This window comes from Primulina tabacum, chromosome 3, assembly GCF_025594145.1.
Source record: "Primulina tabacum isolate GXHZ01 chromosome 3, ASM2559414v2, whole genome shotgun sequence".
Lineage (NCBI taxonomy): Eukaryota > Viridiplantae > Streptophyta > Magnoliopsida > Lamiales > Gesneriaceae > Primulina > Primulina tabacum.
The window spans coordinates 48,677,470-48,691,422 of record NC_134552.1 but is presented as its reverse complement, the minus strand read 5'-3'; the positions used below and the strand labels follow the sequence as shown (position 1 = coordinate 48,691,422).

The 13,953-nt window shown below is 35.4% G+C and overlaps 1 protein-coding gene across 1 annotated transcript; it reads left to right on the top strand.

Annotated features, from left to right (window-relative positions):
- The first annotated feature begins 9,967 nt into the window (after positions 1-9,967).
- Positions 9,968-11,197, top strand: LOC142538759 (uncharacterized). The gene is made up of 2 exons (XM_075644058.1): positions 9,968-10,481; positions 10,605-11,197. Exons 1-2 carry the CDS (start codon positions 9,968-9,970, stop codon positions 11,195-11,197), a joined length of 1,107 nt encoding a protein of 368 aa, XP_075500173.1.
- The last annotated feature ends 2,756 nt before the right edge of the window (positions 11,198-13,953 follow it).

Below are 13,953 nucleotides of genomic sequence, written 5' to 3'. Positions count from 1 at the left end.
CCTTGAACTGAATATATTGTTCTTAACCGCTGAAGTTTTGTGATCATCAAAAAGAGGGAGATTTTTGGAACTTTTCAAGTTCGCAATCTCAATTCTGATGTTAACAAAACTTATTATTTTATTTAACTAATGTTTTACCTTAGTGTAGAGAAGTTAGGATCAGTTACGAGCTGTTTTCATCGCAAACTGAAGACTCAACTGAACGTACAAACTGAATAAGGAGAACTGATACGTCAATTGAGTAGTTCAGCTAATTGTCCAGTCGATAGGTGATTCAGCAGGAGAATCTCAGAAACCCGGCCAGCCAAAAGAGTGTTCAACTGATGAAGAAACCCAGCTGATCAATCCAACTGACGAGAGTGAAATCAGTTCCACTGACGAGTCAACTGATTTCACCAGTCCAACTGGAGATTAGTTCAGCTGACTAGTTCGGAGCGTCAGAATCTTTCAGTTGTAGATGAAGACAAACTCATTCAGTGGATTCCAGCTATACACAAAGGTACAAAGCAATTGTCCAGTCAAAGGACAATAATGAATTCTGCATCAGAGCATTAAAGACAAATGTTTCAGAAGGGAAGTTGAAAAGTGGAGACAGAGTCCAAGAAACGAATTCAAAATGCAACGAATACAATTATTGAGTCTCACTGTACGATCAGTTTCTCGCCTATAAATAGAAGATAAGTGAAGACTCGAAGAGACAGAGAACCATACAACACTAGAGAGTGTGTGGAAAAAGAAAGGGCACGCTTATTTGCCTATCAGCTTTCAAAAAGCATTCAGCCTAGAGGGAACTATTCTCAGTCATATCAGCTTGTTAAGAAGAAGTTTATTTCCCTCAGTGTGTGAGAACATCCTTGTTAAGTTCTCACACACGAATACACTCCGTCATTACTCAAATACAGTCTGGCACAAAGACATTAAACTTGTGTATGTAGTCTTCGACACACAGACGTTAAAGAAGTGTTGGCTGGAAGGTGCTGCCTTTAGTCTATACTAGGAGTTCAGTTAGGCAGTATGTAAGTCCTAAGCTGGGTGGGTTTGTACAAGTAGTTGTATAAATCAATGTCTTTTAGTGAATCCTACCCGAGGTTGTAGAAGGAGTGACGTAGGAGCAGTTAAAGTCTCAGAACATCCATAAACATATCTTGTGTACTTAACTGATTAACTGTTGTTTTCAAACTGACTTGATTAATCAGAGCATCCGTCTATTCAGTTCTCACTAGAAATGAACTGATATATGCGACAACTGATCCCATGCTTTTCAGTTATTCAGTTTACATAAGTTAAAATTTTTTCTAATTTAACAGTCTTCTTCACGAAGAATTACTTCAAGTTTCTTCCACTTGGTTTTTAACCAAACTCGATTTAATTCATCGGTGTTAACATTCTTAGAAAACTAGCTATTGCAGCTCATTGGAGAATATCTTGTTTGAAATGCCTTCAAAAGCACCAGCACACGATCCTTAAGACGATTTAGAGACTTATGTTATGCACTTGAGATGTCAAATATTAAATTATTATGATTTATGGTATGGTAAGTTATATTATTTAGGATTTTTGAGTTTATGATTTATATAAAATAAAAAAAAGCCTAGGTCGTTTCAGTTGGTATCAAAGCCAAGTTTCCCCCGAAGAGTGGTGCACTGTCACTCCGAGAAGCTCAAGAAGTCACGCGTCAAGTATGTGAGTTTTTACTGCTTTATATTTCATATGCTAAAATTCTTTTAAATAATTATATGATGCATGATATAAATGTTAGTTGCATGTTGCATGTTGCACGTTGCATGTAAAATGTTAAATGTATGTTGGGTAGTGGATTTGATTGGGTTAATGAATAACATATAGGAGAATAGGGTGCATGCACTACTTGAGCTGGATTTAGGAGACGATATTGAAAATTTTTGGGATAGAAATAAAATTTTCGAAGTTTGAGAATTAAGTTTGAGGTGGATTAGGGGAAACAAGCTTCTCAACTATTAAGACAAGGCAAATTTCGAGGAAGAAAATTCTTTGAAAGGGGGGAGATTTGTAACGTCTGAAAAACTAAATCTACGTATACCACATGCATGCAAAATTATTTTAATTGCTTAATTGTTTTATTTAATTTCTTTTAAATGCTTGCATGATATTTATGATATGATTAAAGGTATAATTGCATGATTAAATGATAATATGACATGATTTCATGAAATTGAAGGATTTTACATGAATATTCGATAATAGGCAGGGGAAAAGATAACGGGGACGATCAAGACAAGGATAATTATTTTTCATTAAATAGTTGAAAGGCTTCTTAATATGATTAAAAATGATTAAATTTTTCTAAAAATGTTAGATTTCGAAATCTTTTACGAGTCGAGCTCAATTTTTCCTGGAAAGCCGGTTTTGGGCAAACAAGGGATTTTAAAATATCAAAGGGATTATTTTGGAAAAGTAATTTTTATAAAATTTTATTATTTAATTAAATAAGTGTTATTGGGCCCAATTTAATTATTTAAAGTAGGCTCAATTTCTCTTAAGCTTGCAAGGCCAAAACCAAAGCCCATTAGCATGTTGATTAAAACTATAAATAAGTAAATCTAGCCTTCTTTTACCCCATAATAAACCATATAGCAGCCGAAATACACATACCAGAACACAAAATAATTTCGAAAATATCGAGGAAGGAAAAAGGCTAGGGTTCTTCGTCGACCGATCATCCAAATTCGCACCCTCGCCGATTATTGAGTATTCGAGTGTTATAAACGCAAAGGCACTTTTCCTAAACTCTTTTAAACATCATACAAATCATAATATACATGATTTAAATGTTTATGCATGAAAAAAATAGGGGTGTGAATATTTTTACGGTAGAACGTTTATTTTCAAAAATATGATGTTTTTACGCTTATATGAAAAACGTTATAATTCCAAGGGATGAGCTGCCAACGTAAGATGTAATATTAATGAAATATGGTTAAAACATGACAATTTTAAAAGGAAAAACAAGCTAGAACTGAGGGGACAAGAGAAGAGATGAGCCTAGGGTTTTCTAACTTTACATGATGAACAAGGCTCGACTTTGTGCATGGGGGGCATGTGGTTTGGTTAGGGAATGGGTAGGGGCCTGGGCTGGACGTGGGTCAAGGTGGAGAAGAGTCCTAGTAGGGCTAGGACTCGAGCCCTATGGCTGTGGAAGAGTCCACATGAAGAAGAACTCTTCCCCCATGCTCGATTATGACAGCAGCAGCCAAGGAGACTTGCGGCTGGCCTTGGGGCAAGCCAAGGCGAACTGTCAGGGTCCAAGGGAGATGGTCAAGGGTTAGGGTAGGGGCTGTGTGGCCTGTTTCAGTGAAGGCTCGAGCAAAACATGAGAGAATCTCTATAGGTGCACGGCTACTGCTTTCTCAAGCAGATGGTTCGTTGCAGGGGTTCAGGGGTCTGGACTGGGCATGGTTGGGTCTGGACATGGTCCAGGGTTTGCTAAGGCTAGATGGGTCCACGGGTGTGGTTCATGGCTCACAAGGATAGTTTAAGTAATAAAAGTCTATGTTTAAAATTTGGGAAGAAAATATTAAGTTTTGAATTTACTCGGGATTTAAACGCCTCACGAATCGTTAATTAAAGAATTAAATGAAAAGCCTTGAAAGTAAGCTTAATAAAATTATGGAAAATTATATTTAAGCATAAATAATTATTTGGGATAAGTTCATATCATTAATAGTTAGAAAAAGATAAAATCGAGAAATTTTACGTCTAGGGACAAAACAGTCATTTTACACTTGGAAAATACGTAAAATTTTGGCAGTGTCCCAAATGATCATTATTAATGTTAAATTATATTTTATGATTTAAAATGATGATTTTGATGGAAATGTGATATTTTATGATTTATGGTAAAGATGTGCAATGTTTATTGTTTAAAATGCTATTTTTGGAAAGCTATGATATTTTATGATTTTAAAAGAAAAAGAAAAATATTTTGAGGAATGTGAATTGACTGTGACGAATGATATATGATTTTGAGGGGATGTCGTGAGGGAAAAGACCACAGAGGGAGCCCATTTACGGGAGAAGGCCCCACAGGGAGCCCGTCTATGGGAAAAGACCCTCGAGGGAGCCCGACGATCGTATTTCCATGATGGAGCCTAGTGCCTACCCCATGGACCATGTGGAGCTGAAGACTTAGTCGACCAAAGAATAAAAGCTAGTAACTTTCAAGGATCAAACTTCAACTAAAATGATAAATGATTAAAAACTTTACGATTAAAATGATTTTATGATATATGATTAAAAGCTATTTTTTTAAACTGGATTGTTTATGCATAAAGCTATTTTAAATGATTTTACGATTTATGATTTAATTATGCTTAAATGATTTTAAATGGTTTATTTATGCTCAAAAATTATTTTAAATAAAAGTATGATTTTTAAATGTTTGTGATTGTATATGTATTATTTTCTGCTCATGTTTAGAACATGATGAGTCATTAGACTCACTAGGTTTGTATGATGCGGGATTTGATGATATTATGGGAGGAGCTGATGATTGAGTGGGTCAAGTGCTGCAGTACACTCTCGAGGGACCCTTTAGTTTTCCGCACTAGCTTGATAGATAAAAAATTTAAAGATTTCTGTTAATGATTTTATTAGGGAGTTTTATGATTTAATTTTTTGTTAGTTTATTTTTTTAAAGGTCGACGTATGATTTTTGGTTATTGACGATTTGGAGATTTATGTTATGCACTTGAGATGTCAAATGTTAAATTATTATGATTTATGTTATGATAAGTTATATTATTTAGGATTTTTGAGTTTATGATTTATATTAAAAAAACATTCTAGGTCGTTTCACTGACATCAATGTGTTTGGTTCTGGAGTGAAGAACTATATTGTATGTAATTGCAATCGTGCTTGTATTATCACAGAAAATAGGTGATTCTTCTACAATGACTCCATATTCTTTCAGTTGTTGCTGAATCTTGAGCAGTTGAGCGCAGCAGTTTCCAATATCTATATATTCTGCTTCAATTGTGGAAGTTGCTATGGATGTTTGATTCTTGTTGAACCATGAAATCAGTCTGTCTCCTAGAAACTGACATGATCCACTGGTGCTTTTACGATCAAGCTTACATCCTGCATTATTCCGCATCCGAATAGCCAACTAAATTGAAAGATGAGTCTTTAGCATACCATAAGCCCACATTTTGTGTGCCTTTAAGATATTTCGATATGTGTTTGACAGCTGAGAAATGCGATTGTTTAGGATCTGCCTGAAATCTAGCACACATGCAAACAACAAATACAATATCAGGACGACTAGCAATTATGTAAAATAAATAACCTATTAAATCTATGTAGTTTGTCGTCTCAACTGATATTCCCCCTTCATCTTTATCAAATTTAATCGATGAGCTCATTGGAGTATTTGTAGCTGAACATGTCTCCATGCCAAATTTCTTAAGCAGTTCCTTCGAGTATTTAATTTGACTGATAAAAATACCATTTTCCAGTTGCTTCACTTGCAGACCGAGAAAGAACGTCAGTTCACCCATCATACTCATCTCAAATTTTTCCTGAATTAACTTGACAAATTTCTCACATAATTTGGGGTTAGATGAACAAAAAATAATATCATCAACATATATTTGCACAAGTAAAATATGATCATTCTTTGAAAATTTGAACAAAGTCTTATCAACTGATCCAACAATAAAATCATGATCAGTTAGAAATTTTGAAAGTGTTTCATACCAAGCTCTTGGAGCTTGTTTAAGACCATATAAAGCTTTGTTCAAGTGATAAACAAGATCAGGAAGAGAGTGATTAGCAAAACCTGGTGGTTGTTTAACATACATTTCTTCATGCAACTGACCATTTAGGAATGGACTATTGACATCCATTTGATAGACTTTGAAGTCTTTGAATGAGGCATATGCAAGGAACATTCTGATTGCTTCCAGTCTTGCAACTGGTGCATATGTCTAATCGTAATCAATTCCTTCTTCTTACATATATCCTTGTGCTACAAGCCTCGGTTTATTGTGAACAACTGAACCTTCTTCGTTCAATTTGTTGCTATAGACCCACTTAGTACCTAATGGTTTGAGAAAATGGTCTTGGAACTAAATTCCAGACTTTTTTATAGGTAAACTGATTTAGCTCTTCTTGCATAGCATTTATCCAGTTAGGTTCAGCAAGAGCTTCGTCAGTTTTCTTTGGTTCCAGTTGGGAAACGAAAGCTAAATGAATAAATAAATTAATCATTTGATTCCGAGTTTTTACCGAATCAAATGGATTACCTATTACCAATTCTGGTAGATGTGATTTTTTCCATCTGTATTCAGCATTGGTTGGATCAATTTCAGCAACTGGTTCAGTTGGTAACTGAACGTTTTCTTCAGTTTCAGTTGCTGCTGCTTCAGTTGGTGTTTGAGTTTCATCATTTTGCTCTACCAACTGATGATCAAGAACAATTTCTTGTTCAACTGATTGATCAAGTATATCTGGTTCTGGTGTTTGAAGGAGATTTCGATTGATATGAACTTCATCTTCACTATCATCCAAACTTATATCTGTAAAGCGATCAACTAGCTCAACTGGATCAGTTGGCTTATCAGTTTGTACAGTTTCATCAAATACAACATGAATTGACTCTTCTACATTCAAAGTGCATTTTTTAAATACTCTATAAGCTTTACTAACTGATTAATAACCCAAAAATATTTTTTCTGCAGATTTTGCATCAAATTCTTTCAAATTAATTTTGTCAATATCGTGAATATAACATTTGCAGCCGAATATTATGAAATAGGACTCCACACTTATATGTCCTTTCCAGATCTCATACGGTGTTTTCAAATGATTTTTATTAATCATTGTTCTGTTCTGAGTGTAACATGCAGTGTTTACTGCTTCTGTCCAAAATCTTTGAGAAATACTGTAAGAACCCGAAAATAATCAAAGAATTATTCTAAAATTTAAGTATAGTTGTGTAATATATATATATATATATATGTGTGTGTGTGTGTGTGTGTGTGTGTGCGCGCGCGCGCGTGTGTGTGTGTGTATTATATAATGCATATAGTAACCCAACAAATAAGGAAGAGACAAAATGTACATATATATATATATACGTATATAATAACCCTACAAATGAGGAATAGGCAAAATATATAAATATAAAAAAATAGATTGAGAAGATGAATCAGATGAAAATATCATCTCAAAATTTTACTAGATTTAGTAAGGATTTTACCCATACCAATTCATGATTGCATCCTACAGCAAGTTGGTCATCGGCTGAGTATAAAAGGGAGGAGATAGAAAGAAAAAAAAAGAATCAAAACAAAACTATCTTAAGTAATAACAAATTTAAACTTAATAAATAAACTTTTCCTACTCATCTCTTCAGGGCCTTCTTGTAGGGTAAATATTTCATGTCCCTTGTTATTATGTTTTCCTTGGTTGATCATATTTTATCTATAATGTATGAGCATATAATTAATTTATAGCTTCAATGGGTGTATCTTAAAACCCAAATCCTGCTAGTTTTTTTCAAATGTAAAGAGATGACTTGGATACGAAGGGTTTAGGAGAATGAACTTAAAATTTGTTAAATATAAATTTCAGTACCTTGTACACCATATTAAATGGATAGACAATAAATTTCAAGAAACATATTTTGGACTAATTTTTTTTCATGGACGTCCACACCTCTACTAAGTTCTTTTGTATAAATTAAAATTTTCATAATTTTAGTAAATACGTTTTGACTGGATTTGATTAATTATGGTTATTATAGTTCTTGAGTTTAACTTTTTCAGACCTTAAATTAGTAATAATTTTATGATGTAATATTACAATTTAATAATCTGGATAAGATGTTTCATACTTTTGGAGGACCCTAAAAACAAATGAAACGATCAAATAAAGCTTCTACATAATCTACGGTGGGAGAAAGTGAGATAATATAGAACGTCGAAATTTATAGTAGAAAAAAATAATAATAAATGAAAATAAAAAAATACAAATGGTTTACTGATTAAAAAAATAATTGATAAATGTTGTGTTATTTCCCAGCTTGATCTCCTGTATATTTCATCTTGTCTTCGTTCGTGAAAATAAAAGGTATGTTATTAGCGAGTAACATACAACAGGTATTTGTAAAGTTTGATATTTGTTGAACGTGAATTACATGACATTAAATTGTTTACTTGGATTATTTGTAAAATTTCATAACATCAATTCACTAAAACAAAAATATTTTACACACACGTATTTTCTATATATGTAGCATCGATGCATGACATGACATTGCATTGCATATTGTGCCTTGGTTCCAGTGTTTACTTCTTTCGATATGGTGTTTGGATTCGAGGAGATTGACGGGATGGTACAGAGCTGCGACTAGCCCAAGAGATGTTGTAGGCCGATAAGGCGCAGTACATCCGTAGTCCTTGGCGAGCTGACAGGCACACGGTAGTAGACTAAGGGAGGAGTGGTCGCTACGGCAGTATAGCCGACCCTTGCCTGTTGCTTGAGCTGTTATGCGCTGCATTTACTGATTGTGCAACTTCTGCTATACTCATTTCCCGTGCATGTGTATATACCCTTATCATGCATTGCATCCATGTATCATTCGTTACAATTAATGTTGTTTTAATTTCGATAATTTCATACTGGGCTATTGCTTACCCCTTCGGGGCGATTATCTTCTGTGTGTGGTTGATAATAAGGGCAACATGGCATCCATCGTATTTCTGAGCGAGGAGCCGTATGAGGAAAGCACTTATACTATCATGTTCATAGATGGAGCTTTAGCACTAGTAGAGGAGATCTTTTACGATTGCCCTCGGTTTATGTTGGTGATGGGGATAGACCCCAGTTTATCATACTTCTTATTAAGGGTGACTTGGTCTGTATACGTGCCGATTAAGACGCTGTGAGGGAGGAGCTGAAATAAAGATGCATATATATATATATATATATATAATTATGCTCGGTATATTTTGTCATGTAGTATTTATTTGAGCACTAATATGTAAAATTGTATGATGTTTAACTGATCCGGGATGATATGCGTTTTGGTTAAAGACAAATATTAACAATATAAATATTTATATGAATTTAGTAAATATGTTAATTGTGGTGTCTCAACAATAATTATATGTATTATACTTTTACATTATATAATACTGAATATCTTTTGAAAAGAACTTTTTGGGCCGACATTGACATTAAATTTTAAAATCTCATTTTCTGCTGTAGACTTAAAATGGTAATTAAATAAAATAATTCATGATAATTACCCTTGAGAGTTGAGGGACCCACATGTAGTGGTAACAGAGCAATAAACTCGGAAATTGCTCAAAGTACCGGAGCATAGGTAGAGATGCTTCCATAAGATTATGGTCACACGAGAGTTACGTGAAACTTAATTAATTGCCTATGTTCTCTTATATTTTTATGTGTGTGGATTTATTTAGTAACATTGATGCTATTTCTTTGTGTATATATTTGTTTATTTGGCCTTTATAGATGGCTACAAGAGGACGAGGAAGTGGTCGCGGTCGTGGTCGTCCTAGGATACGTATAGAAACTCCTTTGACAGAAGAAAATCCAGTGGAGCAGGTTGTTGATCAATTTGTACAAATCACGATGGATGAGATTGTTTCAAGATTCCAGAAACTGCATCCCACAAGATTCTTTGGTATTGAGGATGCTGAAAAATCCGAATCATGGCTTAAAGATATTGAGTACCTGTTCAGTTTAATGGAGTATACTGATAATCAAAAGTATAAGCTTGCATTATACCAACTGAAGGATCATTGCGAGAGATTGGTGGGAAGCCGCCAAGATGGGACTTGATGAACAAGGAATCAAGGTAAGTTGGACTGTCTTCAAAACTCAATTCACGAATAATTTTCTCCACCATCTTACTATACCGAAAAAGAGAATGAGTTCAACAGCCTACGACAAGGGAATATGTCTGTAGCTGAATATTCCTCTACTTTTACTGCAATGCTAAAATACGCACCACATGTAGCAGCAAACCCAAAGGCAAAATATAATCGTTTCATGAATGGACTAAACAACAACATTTATACTTATGTGGTGTCTGGACTACCTACAAGATTTGCGGAGGCAGTCGAAAGAGAAAAAAAGGCAGAAGCTGGACTTAAGAGGGATAGCGCTTCGTTTGTTCCTACAGGTAACAGATTAACCACCCAGCAAAATTTGAAAGCTAAAGAAAAGATGTTTAAGAAATCTGGATCAGTTTCTTCTAGTTCTAGTGGTTATCGTCAACAGGGTGAATCTCAAATAACTACTTATTCTGGTCCCTACTGTAACCGTTGTGAAGGTAGGCATTTTAGTGAACAATGTGTTGGTGTTTATGGCTCTTGTCGGGAATGTGGTCAGGAAGGTCATTATGCAAGGGTTTGCCCATCCAAGAAGAATGTTCCACAACCTATCCGAGAAGGATTTCGTGGAGGATCTAGTACTGATAGATCTACTGTACCTGCTAAATATTTTCAGCAGTCATATTGACCACCACAGCAAGCCTCGGGAAGTCATAATTTCTCAAACCAACCCCAGGCTCGTGTTTTTACACTCACATAAGATCAAGCTCAAGAAGCACCAAGAAGTGTCATAGCAGGTAATTGTTATGTATCTGGTTATACTGCACGAGTATTATTTGACATCGGTGCATCCTATGCATTCATTTCTGAATCATTCATTACATCACATTCTTTGACTCCTGTTGTACTACCTACATCAATTTCTGTTGCTACTCCGATGGGTAAGATCATCATGTCTACTCGAATGATACTGGATTGCGTGTTGAATTGTGAAGATAATGAACTGCATTTGAACTTTATTGTTCTGCTGATGCAAGATTTTGATTGTATCGTGGGAATGGATACACTGACAATATACCGTGGAACCATTGATTGTTTCCATGGGATAGTTCTTTTTCGTCCTAACTCTGGGACAAAATGGAATTTATATGGTAAGGGCTCACGTGCAAAAATTCCCTTGATATCATCCTTGGAAATGTCGCGTTTATTATTCCAATGGAATGAAGGATACCTTGTGTATGCTGTCGACACCAAGAAATCAGAATCAACATTGTCTGAAATCCCAAAGGTGAATGAATTTCAAGATATATTTCCCGATGAAATACCTGGATTTCCTCCACCCAGAGAAATATAATTCTTGATAGAATTAATTTCTGGAACAATTCCTATTTCTAAAGAAAGATACCGAATGGCCCCATTAGAATTAAAAGAATTGAAGGAACAACTGCAAGAATTTCCGGATAAAGGATACATTAGACTCAGTGTATCACCATGGGGAGCCCTAGTGTTGTTCGTACACAAGAAAGATGGTTCGATGCGGTTGTGCATTGATTATCGACAACTGAATCAAGCTAATATAAAGAACAAGTACCCATTGCCTCAAATTGATGACTTATTTGATCAACTTCAGGTTACTGCTATTTATTTAGAGATCGGTTTACGTTCCAGTTATCATCAATTGCGAATTCGAGCCAAAGATATACCAAAGACAACATTCCGGACAAGATACGGTCATTTTGAATTTCTGGTAATGTCGTTTGGTGTTACAAATAATCCATCAATATTCATGGATTTAATGAATCGCATATTCAAGGAAGTTCTTGGCCAATTTGTTATCGTTTTTATTGATGATATTTTGGTATATTCAAAATCTGAAGAGGAACACGCTGAACACTTGAGGATTGTCCTACAAATAATTCGCAAGGAAAAACTTTATGCTAAATTGTCAAAATGTGGGTTTTGGCTAGATCGTGTGGTGTTTTTAGGTCATGTCATATCACGCTTTGGCATCTCGGTTGATCCAAGCAAAGTAGAAGCCATGATTAATTGGTCTAGACCAACAAATGTTCCTGAAATTCGAAGTTTCATGGGCTTAGCTGGTTATTACCATCGATTCATCGAAGGATTCTCAAAAATCGCTAAACCAATTACCCGTCTAACACAGAAAAATGTAAAATTCATTTGATCTGACGAATGTGAATCAAGTTTTCTCGAGTTAAAAAAGAGATTGACCACTGCACAAGTTCTTACTCTTCCATCTGGTTCGGGTGGTTTCACTGTTCGCACGGATGCATCATTCAAGGGATTAGGTTGTGTTTTGAAGCAACATGGAAAAGTGATTGCTTACGCTTCTCGGCAACTAAAACCCCACGAGAGCATGTATCCAGTTCATGATCTAGAATTAGCCGCTACTGTGTTTGCCCTAAAAATTTAGCGTCACTATTTATATGGAGAAAAGTTTGTGATCCTATACGATCATAAAAGCCTGAAGTATTTATTCTCTCAGTCGGACCTGAATATGAGACAACGCAGATGGATGGACCTTCTTAAAGATTATGATTGTGAGATTCAGTATCATCCTAGAAAAGTGAACGTAACTTCTGATGCACTCATTCGAAAAGTTCGAGATAACGTTTTGACTTCCGTTCAAATTTCACAAGTGCACGAAGATATTTATACATCAGGATGGAGTTTCATTATTAATGATGAGCGTGTCACCGTTATTGCAGTACATATTGAGCCCGAATTAATTTCTCGAATTAAGGAGGCACAAAAAAGTGATGCACATATTCTGAATTCCAGACATTTGGTCCTTGATGGTCACAAATCAGGATTCGAAATAGCTGCAGACAATTATCTACTATTGAAAGGCCATCTAGTTGTTCCAGAAAAATCAGATTTCAATTAAAACTTTTGAAGGAGGCCCATTGCAGCCGTTACAGTATCCATCCAGGAGGAAAGAAAATGTATGCATGTTTGATACTCCAGTTTTGGTGGAAGTGAATGAAGAAAGACATATTTGAATTCGTGTTTAGATGTCTCACATGTCAACAAGTCAAAGCAGAGAGGAAGAATCCCGGAGGATTCCACGAAGTCTCGAAATTACCAAATGGAATTGGGAGCATATTGCAATGGATTTTGTTACTCATTTACCTCGTTCTTCAAGAGGATGCGATTCTATATGGGTTTTAGTGGATCACCTATCAAAATCTGCACATTTTATTCCGTACGAGCGGACATACACTTATAACAAAATGACTCGTCTCTATATTGACAATATAATGAGACTTCATGGAATTCCTGTCACCATTGTTTCTGATAGAGGCCCAAGATTTACTTCGAAATTTTGGGGAAGTTTTCAAGAAGCATTAGGTTCAAGATTGGCTATGAGTACTGCATATCACCCAGAGACTGACGGCCGGTCTGAACGAACTATTCAAACTCTGGAAGATATGCTTCGCGCTGTTATTATGGATTTTCATGTTGGACGGCAAGATGCTTTATCACTTGTAGAATTCTAATACAATAACAGTGTCCAACGTAGTATTGGAATGGCACCATTTGAAGCCTTATATGGAAGAAAATGTAGATCACCATTATTTTGGGATGAGATAGGTGAAAAGCAACTGACTATGCCATAACTGATACAGGAAATGAATGATAAAATCCATTTGATCAAAAAACGAATAAAATCTGCTCAAGATCGACAAGCTAGTTATGCGGATCGATGATGAAGGCCGCTTGAATTCAATAAAGGAGATCGGTTATTCCTAAAAATTTCACCATTCAGAGGAACGGTTCGATTCGGCATGAAAGGAAAATTATCACCGCGCTACATTGGTCCATACGAAATTCTAGAACGTGTGGGAAGTTTGGCATATCGGTTGGCATTACCACCAGAATTATCAAAAATTCATAATATGTTCCATGTTTCCATGCTATGGAAATATGAACCAGATCCAAATCATGTTCTGCCGCCAAACGAAGTTGAATTAGACCCAACACTAGCATATTTCGAGCAACCAATTTGTATTTTGGATCAGAAAGAAAAAAATTTGTGTAACAAAACAATTCCCCTAGTACGTGTTCAATGGTCATATCATGGAGTAG

Bases quoted from the DNA above. Each gene is read 5' to 3' on its own strand.
- LOC142538759 (XM_075644058.1), top strand. From the start codon at position 9,968: ATGTCTGTAGCTGAATATTCCTCTACTTTTACTGCAATGCTAAAATAC. The intron at 10,482-10,604 runs GTACTGATAGAT...CACTCACATAAG, and splicing joins AGGATTTCGTGGAGGATCTA to ATCAAGCTCAAGAAGCACCA.